General features: G+C 44.4%; 1 protein-coding gene across 2 annotated transcripts in view; it reads left to right on the plus strand.

Moving 5' to 3' along the window:
• The window catches only part of PEX14 (peroxisomal biogenesis factor 14), a 130039-nt gene that overhangs the window by 39239 nt on the left and 65768 nt on the right, over positions 1-25032 (plus strand). For both annotated transcript variants that reach the window (XM_057696115.1, XM_057696122.1), the window contains exon 3: positions 10861-10945. In XM_057696115.1, the coding sequence (XP_057552098.1) occupies positions 10861-10945 (85 nt within the window). The remainder of the gene's footprint in view (positions 1-10860; positions 10946-25032) is intronic.

Below are 25032 nucleotides of genomic sequence, written 5' to 3' on the forward strand. Positions count from 1 at the left end.
CCCTTCTTTGTTGGTTTTCTCCTTTTTTTTTTTTGATTGGGTGAGATCAGAGAGCCAAGCTCTGGAATGGTTGGGTCTGGTCCTTGACCCTCCTTGACCCTTGCCTATGTCCCTGGCCTAGGTATCATAGGCTACCTGATGAAATCAACTTGGAAGTTATACAATTATGCAGCTTGGAGGGTCTAGAAGGCCGTCTGTTTAAGCCCTTATTTTATAGAAATGAAGGACTTTGAGGCACAGAGGGCAGGGGCGTGAGGGGCCGAGTTTGAGGACACATTAGGTCAGGGTTGGACTTGGTGTGCAGGTTTCTTGAGACCCAGCCTGCTTTCTGCCCTGCTACTCTGCCACGTTTTCTTCCCTACCAATTTTGAGTATTTATTTATTTGGCTATGCCGAGTCTTAGTTGCGGCACGCAGGATCTTTGTTGTTGTACGCTGGATCTTTAGTTGTGGCATGCATGTGGGATCTAGTTCCCTGACCAGAGATCAAACCTGGGTCCCCTGCATGGGGAGTGTGGAGTCTTAACCACTGGACCACCAAGGTAGCCCCTGTTGCCTACCAACTTTGAGCAAAATGTATGTGAATGAGGAAGGATAGCGTTTGTGTAAGGTAAAATTATGCAGGGAAATTCTCTACTGGCTGTGGGCAGGTTTAGGATTAAAGTACATAAACCAAAAAAGCTTCTGTTTGTTGCAGTGTTTGACTGTGTTTGCACTCATGGCTGATATTGATATTGTAGGAGAAGCTTTAATCCTTTCATTCAAACTTACAAGAAATGCTGTTTCCTTTTAGTTTAAAAAAAAAAAAAAGTCCAAGAGAGCATTTGATTTGAGGAACCAAAAGTCTAGAAAATGTATCCGGGAGTCCTCGTCAATTTGGGGCATAATGAAATATAAAAAATACTCAATAAAAGCTCCTTTATTACTTTAACTGTTTAAATGTGGAGTTTTCAGCCATCAGGTTAATGTTTTGGTATCATTTTTTTATTGGATTGTGAGCACTTTTCCAGGTAGCTCTGCCACTCGAGCGCTAATCAGATTCCCACAGATGAATGGTGCTGGCTGCTGCCTGACGTCACCGCATTTTTGCTTCGACATTATTTTATTTAGTTTTCCTGTAAAAGTTAATAACTCTGTGTCCATGTGTTTAAACAGGCAAGAAGAGAGAGAGAAAGGACAGTGAACAGAAAGCAGTGAGCGATGTCTCAGGAAGCTTTTGGCAAATTGAGGACATGTAAGGATTTTTGTGATTTCAAAGTCTTCCACCCTCGCACGAGGGGGGTGTGGAGAATCAAGATGGTGATTCTTAATCCTTCCGATAACAGAAAGTGAACTTCTCGCTGTTTCCCAGACACAGCTGGAAGGAATTAGAGATGAGTTGCCATTGATTTAGAGGAGGAGGAGAGTGTGCAATAGGACCTATTTGCTTAATGGTGAGAACTGTTTAAATTTTGCATTAATTGTAAGTAAAATACACGCTCATTTTAGGTGACCAAGATTGTTAAGAACATCAGATACAGGGCAGAAAGACCTTCCTTTTTGTCTTCCCGTTAGAGGTAGGAGACCTGTACTGAGAGCCTCATGGTCGAGATGGCTCTGGTATCTAGTAGGCCTTTGTTGAATCATTTATTTTTAAAAGTGTGTTTCCTTATTGGAAGCTGTGGTTGTTGATAATAGGAATGTTTATGGTGTCTAGTGAAAGGTTACTGAATGGTTCAAAGCCATGATGATTACCATGTAATTCTTTCTGTGTGCTATGGATTTCTTTGCTGAGCTAAAAATTTCTAAATTGGGTTTTTTCAGAGGAGGCAACTGGACTGATATCTCTTGATTCAAATTCCCTCCCAGATTTACATCTTGGTGCTAAAGATGGTCTGTGGGTCCAGATCTGGCAACAGATACGAGACTCAGTTCCATAGTCCTTCTCTCAGTGCCTCTGAAGGATGTGTAAAAGGCGATGACTCATTCATCATCCGGGTCAGAGGCATGGCTTATCTGGCTTCTCTGTGCTGCACTCGGGTGGATGAGTGACTCCTGAGGTCGGCTGGAGAGGCCCGACGCGTGTTAGATACTCTTTCTTAGACAGTTGAACTGGCTACCCACTTATTTCATGTGGAAGTGCTGTCTGTCACCCCACCTGCTGCCAGAGCTGGTTCCCCTGATCTTACCATCTTGATGGAGGAGGGCCTGTTCTGTGCACTCCCAGAGGCCCGTGTGCTTGGTGAAGAGGGCGACTTTCCCCTGAGAGGAGCTGATTTCATTTGACCATTTGAATAGAAACAGTTTCTAGTCCCTGTCATCTTACTGTAAATTTGAAGGTTTTTGAGTGCCAGCTTTCTCTATTGTGAATCATACTTTTAGAACACTTACTTCCAGTTTTTCCCTTAGGCCAGAGAATAATCTAAAATATAGCAGGAACCAGGACTTGGTAGTCTTCTCTTAGTAGCAGATATTAAAATTTCACGTTTTTCCTGCTTTCCAGGGGATGTAGAGACAATCTAAAGGCGATGCACATTTGTCGTTTCCAGTTCTTTTCTTGCTATCTTTTTGGATTTGAGCTGTTTCTAACTGTAACTACTGGTTTTTTGGGTATTCAGATCTATTTTTTAACATGTAGTCTTTCTCCAGTTTTCTTGTAGGATATCTGGTAGGAGTGCCATTTAGTGACTTCTCAAAGTTTTAGGTTTTTGCTCTCTGTGGGGTGATGCTAGACAGTTTCCTGATCCAGAGCTTATCTTCCTTGGAATCCAGGAGTGCATCTTGTTGCTCTCAGAGCAGAAGGTGCTCAGCCGTCGTGAAGGGACCCCCGGCCTGCACCACCTGGTGGTCATCTATTCAGTGTCTGACCCTTGGCCATGACGATGCGTGAAGGTGTCACTGTCCACAACATAAGCTCTCCTCCTCCCCTTCCTAATCATCTCACATCTCAATAGTGTGTGACTATAGAGAGCTTTACCAGTCTCCATCTGGCCCAACTTCCAGAGAAGTGGGAACCGAAGCTCCATCTGCTGAGCGTGTGAAGGTGCTGGAGTTTAGGAGGAGTAACCTTCGGAAAGCCTCAAATGCAACCTGTGGTGGAGAGAAGGGGACTGGGAAGCAAAGGCAGTGGGCTTGTTAGGAAGGGCCCGGGCACTGCCTGCTACATATTTTTAGCGAAGGAGTCACAAGCCTCCGCCACCGAGTGAGCTCACAGTTCTCCTAGGGAGCATCTTGGACACTGAGTCATTACATTCCTTTGGAGTGATTCAACTCAACAGCTTGACACCTTCATTAATTTTACAGCATGAAGCCTGGGTGCTCTCTGCTTCCTCTTTATTAGTGCAGGGAAATTAGAAGAATATGGAAAATAGAAAAGCAGGGAAACTGGAAAAGGAGCAGTCAAGGCACTGTTGAAAGACAACATGTTGGGAAACCCAGCTCCTTGCCTTTCCTAGGTGTCTCCTGGGACCAAGCACCCAGCTCTTGCCACACGTTGCTGGCTCACAGAAACGCTTTTCTCTCTGTTCCTGGCACGCCCGCCAACCCTTCGACTTGCGGCCAGCTCGTTTGCCTTCTCTGCTGAGGTCACTGCTACCGTGATCCGTGTATAATGGCATTTTCCTCCTCTTTTCAGTATGGAGGCTATTACGGTTGCTTCTCTAAACAGGACTTCAAACAATTTGCTGCCAGTTGGATTTCAAAGCCAAGGAAAAGGCAAATGTCATCCTTTTTTTCTCTCCTCTTTGGGTAACTGCTTTGTTGGTTGCATCAAAAATTAGAGGGGCTGCTCTCTAAATTCAGGTGGGGATGCATGGGGACAGGCATTTAAATTTGCTTTTCTTTCTCCCTGAAGGAGAAAATCCTTTTCCTTCTCAACCTTTCCTAAAAAGGAACTTTGATCTTCTAAACCCAGAAACAAGGGTTTTTATTTCCTCTGCGGAGAGCGTGTGCACTACAGCGCTTTCTGTGGCGCGGTCACGGGTACCCTCTGTATCTGCAGCTCTGCTCGTCAGGCTTTGCTACGCAAGCTCCAGCTCCCTTTGGGCTGCAAGTTGGCACCCAAAGTACTCTCCAAAGTCACCCTTGTGTCCCTAAAATCACTGTCACTTGATATTAAATAGTGCCTGTTGGCTTGAGATGCTTTTTATTTCCACATACATTTCTGGAAGAACTAGTTTAATGAAATAACAAAACAATGACATTCTGACAAGCAGTCCATGCAATATTTTTAACTAGGGCCAAGAAGAAAAATTTAAATGCAGAGATATTTCATTTGGAAGGGTAGTTTTTGTGTATATGACGTTGCCACTTTTCATAAAGGCTTTTACTACATATATCAATGTGTTTTAAGAGAGAGTAGGGTCAATAATGCATCCTGTGGAATTCCCTAAATACAGATTTACACAATAGACCTTAACAAATATTGTGCTCTATCATGTCAACTCTCATGCACTTCTACCCGAGGTATTTTATTTCTTTAATGTGAAAAACAAAAGGACAGAGGAAAGTAAAACAAAGGAAATTAGGGCCCACAGCTTAATTAGTATAGGGTTGTAACCCAAATCAACAATGGGAAGGACACAGTGACAAAACCCAGGAAATTCCAAGTTGAAAGAGAGGCTCTTTCCTTTAACTCCTTGAGAGCCAGTGCACTCGCTAGCTCGCTGCTCACCCAGGTGCAGGGGGTTGGCTCAAGTACAGTTCACCGTCTTTATTTTTGAACTTCCTGGCTTTTGTTGACTTTCCCCTCTCCTTTCCCGCCCCCCCCCATATAAATGAAACGTACCTTTGCATGTGCGTTAATTGTAGATAAACAGGCGAAAAGTACTCCTTGATTTTGTAACCCTCAGAGAAGGAGAAAGAGAGGAAAAAAATCCCTGTCACTGTCATCTGTTCATTTTTAATGAGCAATTTTAAAAAATTGAAAATAAAAGAGGAAAATGAATAGGTGTTGAACCAGCCTGTGATATGTAAATGCCAACTAGCAATTACCTAAAACCTCAATTTTCATTCTGTTTCATCTTGCAAAACATTTCATTTTCCCTGAGTGAAAACACTTGGCTGGGGCCCGGGCGAGTCAGCGGAGCGGCCGCCTCCGGCCTGCGCGCCCGCCGGCCCCGGCTAGGGGGCACTTTGGCTCCGCGCTGCGGCCGCCTCGGCGCGGCCAGCTCAAGGTTATTCCCCTTTTGCCATTCCGGTGGCTTTGCTCCGAGCGGTCGTGGCGCCCCTCCCCCCTACTCCCACTAGTCTGGTTTCGGGGAGCCTTGTCCCTCCTTGTCCTTGCAGAGGATCGTATTGAATTTTGGCTGACCGAGCCTTCTTCTGCATATTAACTTTCCCCTCTTACCTGCCTGCTAGACCCTCGGCTTCCCTGAGTTGCATTTCACACTCTGAGAGCAGCTTTCTGCCAGACTCCCTTTCTCCCTTGGAGATTTCAAACGTAGCAGTCTCTATATTCTGTTTATTGCTTCCTCCTCTTCTATTTCTTCCTTTTCATTTTGGCGGCTAAGGGCGGCCCTCCTTGACTGCAGCTCTCACACACATTTGCTCTCCTGCCACACTTGGAAGGGTGATTCTGACATTTCTTTTGCATGCTTATAGGTTTTCTCTTTTGCCGCTTTAGGATCTGATACCCTTTGGATGTATTCACGCAGCATCTTGGAATGTGGCTCGGGGATGCCCTCGCCTCTGGGGTGGTTGCCCTCCCCAGCCTGTTCCCTACCTAGAAAGAGAGTGTATAGAAGTGAGAACAACGGTGAGCTTGGCTGGGACTGTCAGCCGCACGTTAGAAGGGATTGTGGATGCAGAAAACCAGAATTATGTTGTCCTAGGACCCTGGATCCGAGAGTGCTTTGCCTGGAATCTCAAGGAACACGGCCTCTTTAGTGAGATATATAGCTTCATAATTAGCCCGTTGCATTTTTTCACGAGTGCTAGCATCAGCGTTCTACGATGTGTTTCTCTGATTAACAGCTGCTTTGCAACTATTTCTTTGTGCCACCGATGACCATATTTGTCAAGGAACCCCTGACAGAGCACTGATTTCTTACTAAAACGCAGCATTTCTGTTTGAAGAGGGTTCTCTCCTTCTAGGCACTGCCTGGCTGTTACAGTCAGTCCTTGTTAAACCTCGAGTTGGCTTTGGTCTAACGCTTGTTAACAGGATTCTGGGTATCTATCTACTTTAGAGTACGAGCGTAGGAACCTTTCACAGGCAATTTAATCTTCTCAGCCGTGCACGTGTGCGATGCTGCAAACGTTGGAATGGGATTTTGGGTCCCCATGTCGGTCATTTTCCTTTGCCCTCTAGTTGTGATCTCTCTGGGTTAAAAAGGACTTGGTTTGGGTTGTTAGTGTCATTAATTTTTGAATATTTTGAATATTTTAAAATGGCTCACGAATGCTCACATTTTTAGGAGGTAGATGTGTATGGAGCACACAGGAGTGCCAGAATTGGTGACATTCCAAGTAAGTATCATTGGAGATAGTGCATCAGGTTTACGTGTCAGGTGCAAAGAACGAACCCTCCAACCCCAGGTTCGTTTTTAGGCAAGCTCTGTTCTCCCGTCCCCCTTGTGCAGAAAATGCAGTGTGCATTCTGGAGCTGACAGCGTGCAGGTCTTTTGCAGGAGAGTGGAAAACACCTAGGAAGCATCTCTTCAGTAAGGACTGTCAGGAACCTCGCTGCTTCTCACCAGGGATTACTTACCCTACACAGCGCATTTAACAGCACATAGTTCATCGTAGATAGCCCCTGAGTACACTGTATTCCATTGATTTATACAGTTACAAATCCTGGTCTCTCAAACACAAATCTCTCTCAATTGGCCAATCATCTTGGATCCAAAGGTGTTTTTCAGCCTGAAGTCCCCTCTTTTTCCCTGGGTTGCTGGCAGTCACTCCCAGTGTAACCACTGCACAGGCAAGAATTTATCCTCTTTACACCTTGATTTTATCTCTAGTTTTAAGTGATGGACAGTGAAAATGATCAAATTTCCCTGAAATTGTGGAGTTGATGGTGACAGGGTTGTTTTATTTTGCTTTTTGAGGGGAGGAGGCAGAACGTAGGGTCACAGGAGTAGGGGTGATGAGAAACTTTGCGTCTGTTTTCTTCTGAGTTTGTCGTCTTTATTCTAATGGAACCAGAGACTGGTACTTCGCCGTGCACTCATTAAGAACTCTCTCAGTGCAGAAGAAGGGGAAAGGAAGGCCAGTTCCGTATTTATCACGGACTCAACAGCAAGTGGCCTCAACAGCATCGTCAGGGGCTTTGCATCAGAATTTTCCCTGGCTTGCTGCACTCCCACAACGTGCGCAGTAAAGTTTCCGCCTCCGTTTTACATCTTTGACATTGAGGCGGAAGATTTGGCCTGAATTTATATAATTTAGTTGGGCACAGATATAACCCATGAATAGTCACATTCATCTCCTAATTAGAAAATCAAACGATAGTACAGGACAGGCTGCAGGCGCCCCATCATTTCACCCAACAAAAGCGTGTTGTGTGTGTTGGACCTCTGCAGAGGGAAGAGTCAGTTGAATGGCTTCATGAAGTTAATGAAAAGTGTCCAACAATAGTCGAATGAAAGATGCAGACCGGGGGCACTGTCAGTTATCCAGTGTGTTTACATCTTTGCATTATGGGGAAAGGTTTTGGGAAATCTTTTACCATCTGCGTGTGAATCATAGGGCTTGTGAAATTCTACGTTGGACGGGCCCCTTTCCGCCCTTTTGAAGTGCCAGGTCCTTCTGAGGAGAGGGGAGGAGAGCAAAGAGTAGCTGAAGGAATAATTAGTGAAAGGAAAGGGGTTTTCATGTGTTCACACTTACGTGGATGGAGCTGCTTATCTTTCCTATAAAGCACATTATGTTGAGGCTGTTAGTTTGGATGCTTCATATTTTTGCATCTGGCGTAGTGATACCGGTGCTGTTAAATATGTGATTTGCCCGTCGCCTGCATTTTCAAAGATCAAGAGGAACATAAACAAGCCCCAAATATACTTTATGCAGGCGTTTGGCAGTATTATTTTATATGGCTTGGAATTAGTGAATGGAAACTTTTAAAGAAATTGTTCATATTTTTGCAAGTTTGAAGTGTGCCGGGACTTTGTCAAATTCCCGTTAAAATAAATACGTCAATTTCACCTCCCTTCCAAATTCATTTATCTTGCTTTTTTAAAAGGTGTTTTCTGCTTTACCTGATGTTTAAATTGGATTCGCTCGTTGATGCTGTTCTTTGCTGTATCCCCCACGTTTTTCTTAAATGAATTACTAATGACAGAGCACTCCATCATTCCCTCTCTACAGCCACTTTAAGGAAAGCATGGTGATCTAAACCTTTTAACCTATTAAAGATGATTTTTCCCAATTGAATCAGACCCACCACAGGTGTAATAACTAATCATTTAAACTACACCTGCTATTATGTATTTTTAAGCCATTATGCATGTTGGATAGATGATAATTCATGTTTATTGCATTGTCCGATGGATCCGTTTTGCCTACACTAGGCTGATTAATGTATTTAAAGAAATAAGAGATGCAATTTTTAAAAAAAAATTGATGGAATGCGCCAAGCACTGCATTGAGTGCACCATTAAACCCATCAGAACTTTGCTCTCTGACCAGAAATGCATATACCAAGGACTGTATTAAAAAAGCAAGGTGAAACCTGTGCATTTTAGTGGTGGGATTCTGTTTTCTCTGTCATGGAAAATTTTGGAAGGATGAAGGAAAGGTTTATGCTTCTACGGGTGAATGTCAGGAGCTGTGCTGTCAGCATCTCCGGCCTAAGACCTGCTTGTCCACAGTTCCTCTGACACCTGGTACACGTACCAGGGCGTGTGGAACCTGCCACACGATGCAGATGCCGTCCTTATCTCGTGCGTTGAAGGTGTATTTTTTCTCCAGGTGAAGAACAATTAACCCTGAGGCATCTGAGCTGTGCAGATTGGCCTTGACCCTGTGGGGCCTGGGGTGGTGTTATGGTCCATGTCCGCCAAGGCTGGGCCTTTCCCCCTCTTGTTTTTCTCCTTTGCTACTTCCCCTTTGCTCTTATCCCCTTTCCTTTTTCGTTTGCCTTCCCTTCTGTTCCATCTCCTCTGCTCGTCCATTGCCTTCTTCTTCTTTTTCTCCTCCTTCTCCTCTCCTGTTCCCTCCTTGGTCCCATTCCCTTTCCTCTCTCTCTCTTCTTTCTTTCCCCATCCCCATCTCTTCATTAGAACACATCCATTTTGTTGGTGTTTGTCAGACTGTTCTTAATTTTGGTGCAACTCGAGGAGATCTGGTCGAGGGGCTTGGGGGTGCGTATGTAGTTTTGGGGTTCTAGAATCCTGAGCGTCAGTTTTTCTCTGGTCCAGAACTGGTTGGTTGTCACTGCAGTTCATGATGATGGTTAATACATTTGCAGTGTCGGACGGATGCTAGCTAGTCTCAGCACTCGTGTGTCTTATCGCTGACAGGCCCAGATCTGCCAGTCTGGGTACCTGGGTTGGTCCTTGAGGGAGAATGTCTGAGGCAGGCCTCCCATGGAGGGATCACAGGGAACATATACATGGGAATTGCCCTGAATTTTTTTTTTGTCTGATTTATCCTCGTATCTTTTGTTACCAGAGAGGTTGGTCCAGTCTCAAGATTAAATTCATATAAGATCTGAAGAGGAGATTTGTAACTTGTGTTCCATTTATGGTTGTAGTACTTTCTGTTTGAATCTCTGTTCAACTGCTGCCCTTAGTTTGAAGGATCTTAGAAGACTTCCTTATATTTGGGCCCTTGGATATTTTTTCTTTTAACAACTTATGAGTGAACTGCAAGGCCTGTGACTTTATCTGTACCTTGAGACTAAATTATTCTTTTGGTTTTGATGAGATAAATAATGCCAGTCATTTACAATGGCCCCTTTCCTGTTGGGAGCAGGTTGGCATTTCCCACCCGTCGGACTAGTGCCCTGGGTGGAGAGCAGACAGGCTGCGTGCAAGCACACGCGTCGTGTGTGCTGAGTGGTATGAAGGTTAATATCAACAGTTTTCCTTCCATCCCCTCCTTGGCTCATTCATAGAGGGGAAGATTTCGTTAAATAAATGTCATTACCAGAGGTAGGTAGATCATCTGTCAGTCTGTCAGCTTTTAGCCATGAAACCCCAAACTTTGCCCTTTGATGGCTCTTCAGAATTCAGCTGCACTGCATAAGAGGGGCCAGTGTGAATGGCTGTGTGTGTTGTGTCTTATATAAGCCTTCCCAGCCGGTGTGTGCTCAGCGCTTTGCCAGGTTCTGTAGAGGCAGCATGGTCTCTTCCCTTCAGATGCCGGGGAGGCAGCGTGAATGTTAGAAGACAGTATAATTGTGTCTTCAATTATATGGTACACGCTATAAGCATTGAAGAATTTAAGAGAATGGGGAGATCAGAGATGGCTTGCTTATTTGGGGAAGGCCTTGAGGAGTTAGAACAGCCTATAGAAGGGCTGTGCTGCTGCTGCTGCTGTGTGTGTGAGAGGCGGGAAAGGGAGGCCTTCTAGAAAAAGGGCACAGCATGGGCACAAGTGTAGTGACGTGGAAAAGCACGGCCAGGGGAGGGCTACCTGCCGAGGAGTGTGAAGAATCAGCTGGAACAGGGAGAACAGGAAAAGGTTATTGCAGGTCTTAAAAGCTAGGCTGAGGGGATTAGATTTGATAGAACCAGATACAGGAAGCCAGTGTAGGTAGAGAACCAACATAGTCTTTTATTTAAGCAGATTTTAATTGTGGAAATAACTGGTTAATTTGACCATAGCATTGTGCTTATTTCTATGGACCTGGGATAAACTTGTAACCTTGTAAACTTTGAACCTTGAAACGCAGACTATTGATGTTTTCTTTTCTTCTCTGTTTTATCTCCCCTACCAGATTGCCACGGCGGTGAAGTTTCTACAGAATTCTCGGGTCCGCCAGAGCCCACTTGCAACCAGGAGAGCATTCCTTAAGAAGAAAGGTACAGGTTCCCCGTGGCCCTGCACAGTGGCCGGCGGAGAGGGCCTGGGGACAGGGTGGATGGAAGCCACAGTATTTATCAACGATCTCCTATAGCCATCCCACTGGTGTAGGGGTGAGGGGAGCCCCCCAGTGGGGATGCAGCTTCTTTTCTTACAGTAGAGCAGAGATGGTAGAGTTCAGATAATTGAGCACCAGATGTAAGGCCACCAACTTAGCCCAGGACCGCCTGGCACAGGCAGCATTCAGTGGCAGAAGAGGCCCATGGATAAGACTGGGGAGGACTCCAGCTTTCTGGTCTGTTCTTCTGATAATGACCCTGGCTGCAGAATGACTGGCTTTAGGTTAGGAGGTCAGCCGCTTCAGTAAAAGAATGAGGAAGTTAGAAATGAAGGACGAGGGAAATAAGATGACTAAACAAGGTCAGGCTTGGGGTCAGTGTGATTTACGGATTGAAGTGGTGAATGACTGGTTTTACGGTGTTTCTGTAAGCCGGGATTATGTGGATCTTGACAAATTCAATATTGTCCAAAGCAGACAGAAGCTATTTTGGTTTTATTGAAATTCAGGATGTTTCTTTTTTTTTGTGAAATATTGAAAAAAAAAAAAAAAAACCCAAATCAAACAAAAGAAATCTGACTTTTTGTTCTCTGAACATCTAATTTTCTGGAAAGCTAGGAAATTGTCTAAAGGTCCTTAAACACCGTGAGGGAGGGAAGTGAGTTTTCTTCACCCCAGCTCCCCCCACCAAACAAAACTCTTTTCCCTTAAGGAGCTGGAATGTCGGCCTCAAAATTCTGGGTTTTGAGCTTTAAGTCATTCGTGGCTGAAATAGAAGATGGCGTGGTTTGGTGGTGTTTCCTAGGTCTGCTCCACGGTATCCCTCCGAAGTGATGCTGTAGGACCCGGTCCCAGGGCTGCGCTCGCAGGGTTTGGGCAGAGTCAGCCCAGGCGTTTCATTCACAGGCAGCCGTGTAGAGGCTGCCTCAAGGCCGGTCCCTGTGGCTGAGGGGCGCTGGGTGCTTCCTGGCGGCACCATGCTCGCCCCCATCAGTAGGAGATTATTAAAATTTGGAGTGCCTTGGCCGGCCCCTCTACTCTGCAGCCATCATGCCGTAAAAGAGTTTTTCCTTGAAATATGTGTACCTATGGGGAGTAATTAATCATAAAAGCTTAGGGATTTCAGCTCTCTCATCAAAGCTCTGAAGCTGGGGAAAGCTGAGCCTAAAAGCCGTGCTGATTCCCCGGGGTAACCTGAGACAAAATCTATGGTTGCCGAGAGATCCTTCGCCCCAGTGTATTGTGCACTATTATAACTGCCTGATCTTCTCTTCCACTGACAATGACCAGTTATTCCTCATTTTCTCTCAAACGCAGCTGGGTTAGAATTTCATTTGCAGAAGGTATTTAGAGCAATTTAGAGACAAATGTCTCTGGTGTTTGCTCGGCACTTCCCCACTGCAGGCTTTGCTGAGCAGTTTGAGTATCAGGAGCTCTATCTAATCTGTTTAATTTTAATAAATCCCTGACTGGGAGAGGGAGAGAAAAAAAAAGAGAGAGAGAGAGAAACTCTGGGCCAAATAATACTTCTTTTGACTTAGTTGGCTAATAATTACTGTAGATACTACTCTGTACAGTTCTTATTTGTTGCTCCTTGGAAAAAAAAAAAAAAACCAACAGCAATCAATTAATTAATGCAACTAAGAGTGTTTACCCAGTGCTGAGAACAGAACAGACAAAACCCCTGCCCTCTCAGAGCTTCAAGTCTACCAGGGGAAGGCAGACCATCAAGAAAAGAAAAAACAAAACCTGTGGTTTGTCAGCTGGCAAGTGCCATGAAGAACACCCCATCGCCCCAACACCCCATCGGCAGGCTGTGGGCGGGAGGGAGCCGGGGCTGTGTGAGAATGGGTTGCACTTCTCAACGGGGCGATTAGAAGGTGTCCCTCAGGGAGGGCGGCATGGGAGCGAAGACCCGAAGGAGATGGGTATTTGTTGGTACAGAGTGGGCGGAATTCCTTCCCGACCCTTAATGTGGTTTAGAGTTTTTAGAATTTTAGACAGCAGGAAACTGGAGAGGCATCCTACCTTTCTTCTTCTAAAGAGAGTTTACCCCGCACTGAAACCTGGAGTCGCTGGACTTAATCACCCATCTCCATTATGCTGTAAAATGCTGCTTCAGTCAGTAATTATCTATTTCCGAGTTGAATCCCAATAGGGTAAGTTCTGGCAGGACCTTTCCTGGGCAGAGAATTCCAGGGTTTGATCGGCATCTGGGGAAGAAGAGCCCTCTGTGAATTTAAACTTCACTTTTCATTCGCATTTCCCGCTGTTTCAGGGGTCAGGCATGCAGGATCATGGAGCTCTGCACCATCGCTGATGGGTTGCGGGAGGAGGGGCTGTTGTAAAGGAGCGCGTGTCTGCCCCATCCCTAACAGCAATTGGGAAGGAAAGGGAGCTGGCTCGGTGGTCTTTGGGGGTGGGGAGCATGTCTTAAGGGGAGGGACCAAGGTCCTGGCACCCTTCGGTTGAGTCTCCCCACAGGACCGTTGTCGTGGTGGGTCGGAGCGCTGGCTTTGGGTGAGCCCATAGCTGCTGTAGTCTTGGCTTTTTCTAGCAAATGTCACTTTGGGGAATTGCAGTGGAGCTCTGTCTTGAATTATAATCTTGACTTTTTTTTTTTTTTAATAAACATCTCTTTCCTGAAAAGGCAAATCCAATTTTGTTTTTCTTTTAATATTACTTAATATTTAATATAGAAATTGAGGTCCCTGTAGTGCATGTCAGTTCAGTGGGAAATGAGGGTTACTTTAGGCATATCAGCTGAGTTTGTTTTATTGTGAAGCCACAGCCCTGAGCAGGGGCCTCTTCCCACCTCTTACTGACTGGTTAAATGTGTACCCTCTGATTTCGGGGCTGCGGAGGCCAGGGGATGGGGGTGGGGCGGATGGGGTAGGGATGGAAGAGCATTGGTTTGCAAGGGCCTTTTGTGTTTGTGTTTTTTTGTTTTTGTTTCTTTGAGATCTCTTTTGGATGCTTTAAAGTCTGAACATAGAGTCATTAATGAGAAACATGAAGTTATTAGAATCATTTATCATTTTCTTTGAAGCTTGTACTGCCAGTTTGTGTAATTTACAACATTTCTTTCTTTTATCGGGAATTTTTTGGATGGAAGAGAAAAGCAGCTGTTCACCTTCAGAGTATTAGAATAAATGTTTTTGTTTGCTTTCCAGCCACTTGATTCTGCAGATGATATCAACTGCAGAGTCAGCCACACATGAAGATAATTGGCCTGTGTGTGGGGTTTAAACCCTCATAGAACTGGTCTATATATAGAGGCAGTCCTTGCCAAGCAGGCATCATATCTGGGGCTTTTAAGCAGGCTGCAATCCAGGAGGTGAGAGTAACTTAAAAACAGCAATAGGATCAGTCCAGAAAGTTAGAGGCTTGGACATTGTTGTCAGTAGGCTTATGTCAATTTGACACCCTGTCCAACCACAAAATGTAGGGGGCAGTCTGCTTCCAAACATGTTTGGCAGGCTCAGTATGAGGTGGGTAAAAGCGATGCCTGTTCGTGGCAGGTAAAGGGGTGGATGGGGTGAGGGGTGCGGTGCGGAGACAGAGTTGTCTGTTAGCCTTCTCTAATACATCTGTGCAAAACAGGGTTCTAGAAGGAAGATGAGCATCGTCTGCTTTTCCGTGTAATTCTGCATGGTGGGGCCTGGGTGGTGCTGGCTGACCCTTTGGCTTACCATGCCCCTCTCAAGTGTATAAGTCAAGGGCTGGTATTCTCCCTCATCTAATAAATAGTCTGGGTGGGGGGAGGGTGAAGGAAAATGAAACAAATAAAACGCACCAGCATGCTGTCTCATTCTAAAAGGTGAAACAAGATCTTATCTTTCTTCTGTTCCTGGAAGCAGAACCCCCAGTAGCAAAACTGCCTGCTTGCTGGAAATGAACTTGAGGAAGAAACCTGACGGTCTCAACCTTGGTAGTGGGGTAGAGGTGAAGGGTTTCTCTCACTGGAGTATTTTAAGGGGGAGTGAATTCTTACACAGATTTCAATTTAACTCTCTTTTATTACTTTTCTTTTTTATCATTTACGTCCATTTCATGAGGTAGTTTGCATGTCCTTGAATGGAATCTCGTTACCATGAAAGCTTTTTTAGCATTGATTTCATAACAGTCTTAATTTAATAGCTCCGTCATTACTGAGTAGCTCTGGGAGTGGGGCCCTGGCTTTCCAGGTCACTGACCTTTTAATTACAAACCTTGTTCTGATGGCCAGGTTATCGACTGGACAGCTCCCAGCTTGTGCCCCCAGGATGAAAACGAAAATAACTGTTTCCTCCCCCATCTCCAGGAAAAAAAATTGTAACCTCATGTGTTTCTAAAATTAATTTTCTCCTTCAGCTTTGCTTTATAATTAATTCTTTAATGTGTCTTAGTAAAGCCGGAGTATTTTTATAATGCTGGTTTTTCTAGAGCTTGGGTCCAGCAGATAGCAGGGAGGGGGCGGGGAAGGGATGAAGAGCTTGCCAGCTACCACCCCGTGCTTGATCGGGGCCGGTTCCTTGTCCTCAGAAACTCCCGCGGCTGAGCTGGAATGGACAGTACCAGCTCTGTGAGGGGCTGTATGGCCCTTCTGATTTTTTGTTGAGGAGAAATGGATTGTGGCATCAAAATGTGGATTCTTCCCTGTATTTGCTGGAGTAACTGAGCCTTGTGTATCACAGACATTTCAAAGAGATGTTCCCGTTCTGAGAAAGACCAGGGTTGGATGAGTTTTCTTTCTGTGTCTTAGCTCTCCGCTAGTCTTGTGTGACTGAAGGAAACTGGGACCCTCCACTCGGGGTTTCTGCTCAGTTAGGAGCTTGGGTTTATCTAGGTTCTCTCTCACTGACGATGAAGAGGGAGAGAAAAAGGGGGTGACAGTGGCCTGTAAGTAGGATGACCGTCAGTTCTGGTTTACCCAAGACTGCCCCACGTCCTGGGCAGCCTCTCGGGCCATACATGCCTTACTCAGGAGTGAGAGCTGCCGAGAGAGACAGTGGGTGTTTCGGTCCCTGCGAGTTCAGCTCGCCGTTGGGTGGCATTTTCCTCAAACACTGCCTGCCCTCCTTCCCCTGGCCCTGCTCTGACGTGGGTCCAGTGCAGAGGGCCTCTTGGGGGGGAGGCCATGCCCTGCAGGCGAGCGAGGGCTGCCGGAGCAGACGGGGCTGTGTGTGGCAGCGGCACACGCTCTCGGGGATGATTGAGCATCTCCATCCATCTGTTGTGAACGAAAGTCTTCCTTCCCTGCCAGTCTCGCATCTGCATATCCGTCACCTGCTGTTCTGGACCAGCCTATTCATCACACTGACGGGTGATCCCCCCATCAATTTTCCTGCTCCCCTTGTTATCCAAACTTGTCTTAACTCTGCAGATTTTTCTCAGCATCCAGGACAAGAGCTAGAGCAGCTAGACTAGCTGAACACCATGGCCTCCCCATTCAGAGGGGGAGCTGGTAGCACTTGCTTGCCCCAGATGGCTGAGTCAAGTGGGTTTCTACACTTCACCCTACGATGAGGGGACAGCGGAACCAAGCAGCTTGGGGGAAGAAACAGCTCTTTTAGATTCACTGAGTTGTTTTGAGGTTTTCTCTGAAAGTGAAGAATGACTCTTCCTTTCTTAACTTGTGTGCCTGCAGCAGTACTACAAAGGAAAGCAAAGCGACTTCATCATGTACAATAGTATTATCTTTAAAGTGTTTTGTTTTTTTTGAAAAGGTAATGGTTTCAGAAATTCACCCAGGGAAGAAGGATAGACAGTGAAGAATGTCTTCCTGTCGTCTCTCTCCTGTCTCCCTCCATCTTGTGTCCCAGAGGATGCTACTGTTAACAGTTTTTGTGTATCATTCCAAAGATCTAGCCATATAAAAGCACGTTAATATTTATTAACAGAAACACCTTTTAGACACAGCGGTGGCAGAGTTCACACTTGAGCTGACGCTTGCCATTTTGTCTTGGCGCTCACGCCACTTCAGGACAAACAGCTTCCCTCATCCTTGTCCGCGGCTGCGTGGTATTCCCTTGTATTCCTGTATCATGATTTTTTTTGAGTCAGTCTCAAATTAGTGGACATTCGGGTTCATTCCTGTCTTTTGTTGTTTCAAACAATACCTCGGTGGATATTCTCGCATATACCTTGTTGGACACTGTGCTAAGATAAGAAAGCATTTTCCATATGGTAGGTAGGCTACGGAATGTTTTTCTTAGAACTTCAGGGGATCATGTCCCACCCCCACCAAGAAGATAAAACTGTTTTCTAATATAAATGTGATTATAGGTAGAGGGAAATTAATAAGAGAAAAAAGTGTAACAAATTATTATTAACACTTAGCATAGATTTGGATTCTGAGGGAACATTCTGGTCACTGGTTATATGAAAAATGCTTCCTTTCTAAAAGAACCCATTTCTTTTTTTAAATTAATTTATTTATTGGCTGTGTGGGGTCTTCGTTCCTATGTGGGCTTTCTCTAGTTCTGGTGAGTGGGGGCTGCTCTTCATTGAGGTGCGTAGAGTTCTCTTGTGTGGAGCACGGGCTCTAGGCACGCAGGCTTCGGTAGTTGTGGCATGCAGTCTCAATAGTTGTGGCTCGTGGGCTCTAGAGCACAGACTCAGTCGTTGTGGTGCACGGGCTTAGGTGCTCCATGGCATGTGGGCTCTTCCCGGACCAGGGATCAAACCTGTGTCGCCTGCATTGGCAGGCAGATTCCTAACCACTGTGCCACCAGGGAAGTCCCAAGAATCCTTTTTTAATCCCATTTTTTGAAGGGATATGGGCTCATAAGTTTAATTTTTGATTCAAAGTAAACATTCAGAAACTTGAAAGTTAGTATCTGTTTTCAAATAAAGTGAAGTTCCCAGTATCCATGGGGAATTGGTTCCAGGACCCTCGAGGATATCAAAATCCAAGGACACTCAAGGCTCTCATATAAAGTGGTGTAGTGTTTGCATGTAAGCTGTGTACATCCTCTCACATACTTTAAGTCATCTCTAGTTTTACTTATAACACCCAATACGATGTAAATGATGCAGTTGCCTGTGTTTGGCAAACTCAAGTTTTGCTTTTAGGAACTTTCTGGAATTTTTTTTCTCCAATAGTTTTGGTGATCCATGGTTGGTTGAATCTGCGGATGTGGAACCTGTAGGTATGGAGGACTGACTGTCATTCTTCAGCATCCAAGTAGGGATTGGTTCCAGGACCCACCGGGGACACCAAAATCCATGGAAGCTCCAGCTCCGCCCTCTGTACCCAGGTTCCGCACCCGCGGATTCAGCCCACCTCGGGTCGGGCAGTGCTGTAGTATTTATTGAGAAAAGTACGCATGTAAGTAGACTCGTGCAGTTCAAACCCGTGTTGTTCAAGGGTCTGCTCTGTGGCTTAGTTTTCTTTTGTTGCTGTTGGACATGTGTGGGTCGTGGGCTGTAGGTTAGGTGGTCAGCCTTTATTCAGTGCCTGGTGTGTGCAGAGTTTTAATACATTAGGGCTTCATGAGAGAAAAATGAGGTACTTGTTTTACAGATGAGAGGTTCATTGCGAGGTGGGAATGGATGCTGAGTGTTTATCAACCATACCCACGTCTGTCCGTGAAACACGGCAGTACCTCAAAAGTCAGCAGAATCTGACAGGGGAGCCATGGAGTATAAAGCTCAGTAGGACTGTGAGCCCCTCAAGGGGGGTGACCACGCCTCACCCTCCTGGTTTCCTCAGCAGCAATGTAGCAGCCTCGGTTAGAGGCTAATGAACGAGGGCTTAAGTGACTGGGTGACAAGAGTTAGAAGACACTTACTGGGGAAAGTTCAAAAGGAGGTCAGTTTTCCCTAAGTCTACAGTTTGTTTATTTGTTCAGCATGTAAAGTGGTTTCAGAATTGTTGCCCCATAGGCCTTTACCAATACTCTAGTGTGTATATAAACAATGTTTATATGTAGTTCTTTTGTCTTTAGTCTTATAGAATCCAGTGAAAACACTTTTTTCAGAGTTATTTAGGTCAGCAGAGTTTAGTCTTGATGTAGACATTGAGGGAGGCAGTGGGTGCAGATGGTCAGAGAGGAGTGGGAAGGGCATGGTTAGCGAGGGGAGGCTTACGCAGAGACGTGTGCAGTTAGCTGGATAGGCCCATGGGGTCCGCAGGAAAGAAGAGAACCGAGGTTGGTGAGATAGGCAGGCAGTGAGCGAGGAGCCAGTGTTAGGACTCAACCCTATAAATCTAACAGTTGACAACACTTTTTGAACCGATTGAAACTCCGTGAAACTCTATTTGAGGACATTACTCTGGGCTCTGTGTTTAAACTGAACTGGCCTGTCGATAATAAGACCAGCCACAAGGAAGGTCCTGCCAAGTCCTTTGTTAGGTGCAGAGGGTCTGGACATGGAGGGTAGCAGTAGAAACGGAAATAGAGATGACAGCATGTTTATATAGAGAACTTCGTGGTTTACGAAACACATAGAATAGTTAATTTCTTCTTCACTATAATCTTCTATGTGATTATAGGCAGATTATTTGTTGAATGAATGAATATATGATTTAAATTTCCCATTTTACAGATGAGGAAACTGAGGCTCAGAAAGGTTAAGCAGTGCAAATTAATGGCACAAATAGAACTAGGACCAAGTCTTCTAACTAGAGTTCTTTGAACTATACAGTCTACTTTCTGGAAAGGAAGGATAGAACCACAGACATTGTAGAAAAACGGAGTACACCATGCTCAATAAGGGATTGGACGTGTGAGGTGAAGGAGACAGGACCGAAGACCCTCAGGGTTGTTGTATTGTGTTAAGAGGCTTTATTGATGTATAACTGACATACAGTAAACTATATATATTAATTTTGTACAATTAAAAAATTTGACCTGTATGTATGTACCTGTGAAACCATCACTGCGGTCAAGGGAATGAACCCACTGGGACTTCCCTGGCCGGACGTCCAGCGGTTAAGACTCCGTGCGTCCACTGCAGGGGGCGCGGGTTCCATCCCTGGTCAGGGAACTAAGATCTTGCATGCCATGCAGCATGGCCAAAACAAAAAACAAAAAAAACAAACACCCACCCACAAAATCCCCCCAAAAAATACTGATCACCCCCCAGATGTTTCCTCATGCACCTTTGTTTCCTTCCTCCCCCTACTGCCCAGTAACGCTGGTTCCCAGGCAAGCACTGATCTGCTTTCTTTCACTGTAGATTAGCTCGCGTTTTCTAGAATTTTGTATGAGTGGGAACATGTGGTAGGTGTCCCTTTTTTGGTCTGGCTTTTTTTACTCAGCTTGATTATTTTGAGATTCATCCATGTTATTACATGAATTTAGTGGTTCACTTCTTTTTCTTGCTGAATAGTATTCCCTTGTTTAGATATACTACAATTTGTCCATTCGCCTATTAATGGACATTTGAGTTGTTTCCAGTTTTTAGCTATCAAAAGTTAAAGCTGCTGTTAATATTTCTGTATAAATCTTTGTAGGGACATATAATTCCTTTTCTCTTGGGCCAGTACTGAGGGGTAGACTGTCTGGATCATATGGTAGTTATGTGTTTAACTCTTTAAGAAACTTCCAAACTGTTTTCAAAAGTGGTTATTCCATCTTCTGTTCTCACCAGTGCTGGATGAGTGTGCTAGGGTTTTGAGCCTGGAGAAGAGGAAGCTGCAGGTGTTATACTTGTAATATGTTTCCAGTATTAATACCACATGGCTTTGGAAGCATTCTTTTGGAGTGACTAATAGGTCAGATTTGAAATACTTCAGCTTGGGACATAATAGGACATAGACTGCCTGGGTTCAAATCTCAGCTGCACCACTTTCTCACTGTGTGGCCCTGGGTAAAATACTTAACTGCAGTGTGCTGTGGTTTCTTTATCTGTAAAATGGGGTTAATGATAGTATTTACTGCAAAAGGTTCTCATAAGAATTAAATGAAAATAATGTGAAAAGTGCTTAGCAGAGAGCCTCGCACTAAAATAAGGGCTTAATTAACATTGACAGCCGTCAACAGTATACGTCCTCTTAGATGGTACGTTCCTAATAGGCTATAATCATTTTGCTATAATGTTATGTTAAAAAGGTAAACTTGTTGTTATCATAAAATTTCATGCAACAGGAACCTCTAGGAGTTCTGAGCAAAGAGGAATTCAGTATGTAAGAAGTTAGGCATTTACTCACTTATGAAAGGGCTGGAGGAGTGGACGCAAGGCCAGGCCTCCAGGAATGACTTCCAGAATACTGAAGGACTGACTTGCTGTGGGAAAGCTGCTCCCTCTGCTCAGCCAGGAAAGTAGGGGAATTAGAGGCTACCACTGGAACTTTTGAGTTCAAGAGCACATCCTTTAGCTGAGTTCTAGAGACCAGGGAGTCACTGCTGCCACCACTGCAATGTGTGCTGACATCCATAAAAACAGTGACAGGACACTGGAATATGAACTTGGCTTCTACCTCTGGCAGGATTGCCTCTTGACCCCCATGAATGAAGCTGGAGGCTAGGGACTGGACACTGTAGTAGGAAACCTCGGTGTTTCAAGTTTTTGTTTGACGATCCGCTGATGTTTGCGGCCCTCAGAAGCAGCGCGTACAGGTCTTTTGCCTCGTTTCCACTTTCTGAATCACCTGTGAGTGCACCTGATTCCCAGCCAGAGCTCTAGCAGCCGAGGAGCCTGGTAGTGTTGCTGTTGGAGTTCCTGGCTCTCTGATATCGGGAGTCCCACTCGAAAGAGGTGGGGAATGGTTGCTGAGTGCTGTCGAAAGAATCCATAGGGGAAAAAGATTCACAAATGCAGCATAATTGCTCCCAAACAGGGAACAAGCACATTTATATCACAGGCCTCTTTCTCACTGAAGGCTTAACTTGGTATTTTTCAAGCCACTTCGATAACAGCCTGCAAAATGAGGAAAGTGTTCATTTTGCTGCAAACCATGCTCATAAAAAGAGTCAGCCAAAGGAGAGTTCGTGTTTTCCGTCTGGAAGCAGGTGGCAGTGGTTTATTTGTAAATCTGAAGTATTTCATTCAGCACAGAACAAACTGTGTATACATATGAGGGAAGGATACTTTCTTAGTTAACATTTTTTTGTTGTTTTTGAGAAGAGCTGGGCCTTTAATTGTTAAGAAAAGCAGTAGTGATATACCTCTAGTTTGTCTGAGAGATAAATATTGATGTGTTCTGTATCACCACTGGCTTTCTGAGATGATTTTGAGAATACTTGTCCCTCCTTTCTGGCCTCCCTTGGGGATGGGAGTTCTAATGAGATTTGTCTGCTAAGGGTAGGTAAGGGAGTTTTCACCAGAGGCACTGCGTGAGACATGGGTCTGTTGGAGCTGTTGGAAAAAGTTGGAAGTAGAGACTTATGAAACTTAACATAAGGTGCAACTTAAGGCCATCTACCGAAAAATATTTTATGTTGATTGGACTATGATTAGAAAGATTTTTAATTAACTTTGGATAGTATTCATTCACTTACTAATCCATTGTTGTATTAACATTTTTGAGTCTATGCCTTATAAAAATAAATTTATGTGCTGCTGCTCTGTGTGTGTGTATTCGAGTATCTGATCTGTGGAGCATAAGTTAGGCATGCTTTTATTTTAAATGTACTTTTCATTGTAGGCTTGCTGGGTTGGTCAGTCAACAGCTTTATGTTCTTTCCATTTTTGAAATAGAGGTAACTCACTAAAGGTCCTCATTAGATAGAGTGATGGGACTCTCTCTTTACACATACACGCACACACACATGCCAGCTTATATTTAAATTGTGCTGAGAACCGAATGACTATACTGATTTTCCCCTTCCAACTTTAAACAGACCTGTGTTTGGTTTCTAAAACATTCTGATAGGAGATGGTCTTCTCAGACCTCACCCCTTTCATCAGACAGAAGACTTGGGAATGCTGTCGTCTCTTACTGTTAATTATTCTTTGTAAAGCCCTTTAAAGTAATCTTTCTGTAATTAGATTGTTGAGTAGATTGTCTTTAGCAATATGGTGGTCTTTAAATTTTGTGTAGATTTTCAGTTTGTTAAATGATTGCAAAGGCTTTCATTCATAAAGTTGAAGTTTACCTTATTATGGCATTTCAGAGGGAAAAAAATCATGACCCCCTGTGATAAATTAAATATCACAACCACATAAATGTCATCTTTTCAATGAAACCTACAGTGCGTAGGAATGGGACTCTCTTGCACTCCGTTTTTGGCTTCAAGCTGGATCTGTACTCGTAACCAACAAGAAAAATACTTTACCACTGACAGTGGGGAACCTGCGAAGCTTAAGAACAAAGCCATACCCTCTCTTGCTCTGCGAGTCACAAACAGAATTGTCAATTAAATTATTCTAATTGCAAAATTTGGGGTCTTGGCCAAAAGAACACAGGTCGAGTTTGAAGAAGAGGCAGTTTAAAACATCAGTTTAACTTACAAACGGAGCTAATTTGTACAGAATGTAATTGGAAGAGAATAAATATGGAGCTTCATGATGACCTCTTTTGAGTCCATTTCTGGTATTTACTTACATTTTTTTTCAATCAAAGGCTCTGCTTTACGCAGTCCTGGAAGAAGGAGACAGCAAATAGCACTGTTCTCTGGAAGCCCTTAATATCTGATTTTGAAAGATTTTTACCGTTCATTCATTCATCCATCCAAGTATTTATTGAGTGCATATTTTTTACTGTGCTGGTCCTGGGACTGAAAATATAATGGTGAATAAAACAGCATTCTGGCGGGGGAGACAGACTCCCCCAGAAATGTGAAATGTGCAAAGTCATTATGAGTAAGCAAGGTGCTATGATAGAGAACATTGGGAGGGCAAGGAGGGCAGGGGAAAGCTTGCTTTGGGAGAGTTGCTGAAACTAGAATGTGAAGAACGAAAGCAGAGGGACAGCCAGCTCAAAGACTCTGAGGAAGGAATGGAGCTTGACTTGACCCAGGAGCCCATGGTGGGCCTGTGGTTGTGAGTAAAAAGAAGACCGTGACCTCTCATCAGCTTCCATCTGGAGATGCCATTGGAAAAAAAAGTTTTTGTTGGAGTTTCATATTCCCCAGTTTGGAATCTGTCATATCATCAGTTACCAAATTCTATTCAGCAGGTATTCCTAGTCTACTGTCTGCTCAGTGCTATGCTAAGTACAGTTGGGACACAAGTGGTCCATGCCCCCAGAGGACTTGGTGATGAGACAGTAGAAACTACTTAGTGATACAGTTATTAATTTACAAGCAAACCTGAGATGATAGATACAGACTGTATAGTAACCACCAATGTCCATATTTCACTTTATAATTTAAAAGCATTCTCACATGCATTTGCTCATTTAATCTTCACGGTAACCCACGTTATTGTCTCAAAAAATGTGCACGTGAGGAGACTTACGGAAGTCCACCAAATTTGAGGAATTGGTCTCTGTCATCACTGAGTCATTGAATTTCAATGCATCGTGTGCCCACGTGGAGCAGGGTGCCGTCCCTGAAGAATCCTATTGTTTAAAATGAAATTATTTTATCCACGCCATTTCATATACATTTCTATTATCGAGAATAGAAGGTGAATGTAATTTTAGTTTTAGTCAGTTCTGGAGGTTTTCTTGCTGCCTTCTTTGAGGGCTCAACCCAGAGAGTCCATTCTGATGTTTGAGAAGAGGAAGGCTCAGACTTGCGAAGGACGGCCCTGTTAGTGAATGCCGTTGACTTTGTTGTTCTGTTCGGACAGGAAAGGGTAAACAGGGCAATCTCTGCACTGGCAGAGAGGTCGAATGGTTACATTACACAATCTTCTAGAGCATCTGCAGCAAATACATGGGTTATATTAAAAATTGCAATCATATCATTTTTTATAGTAAATTGCTGACCTTATGCAGTAGAATCAGCTTTATTGAATTTCGCCAAAAATGCGTTTATAATTCTGCCATACACACATGATATTCATGTCCTTGCTGTCCATGTGGAAATGTCCCTTTTTACGACATTAAACAAATTAAATTGACTCTCTCCTGAGCTGCCGTGCCTCACCTTTAAGATCTGCTCTCAGGAGTCGAACCTCCACGGGCAGCACTCGCCTCCTCAGCTCGGATGC

The sequence above is a fragment of the Hippopotamus amphibius genome, chromosome 1 (genome assembly GCF_030028045.1).
Source record: "Hippopotamus amphibius kiboko isolate mHipAmp2 chromosome 1, mHipAmp2.hap2, whole genome shotgun sequence".
NCBI classification, from domain to species: domain Eukaryota; kingdom Metazoa; phylum Chordata; class Mammalia; order Artiodactyla; family Hippopotamidae; genus Hippopotamus; species Hippopotamus amphibius.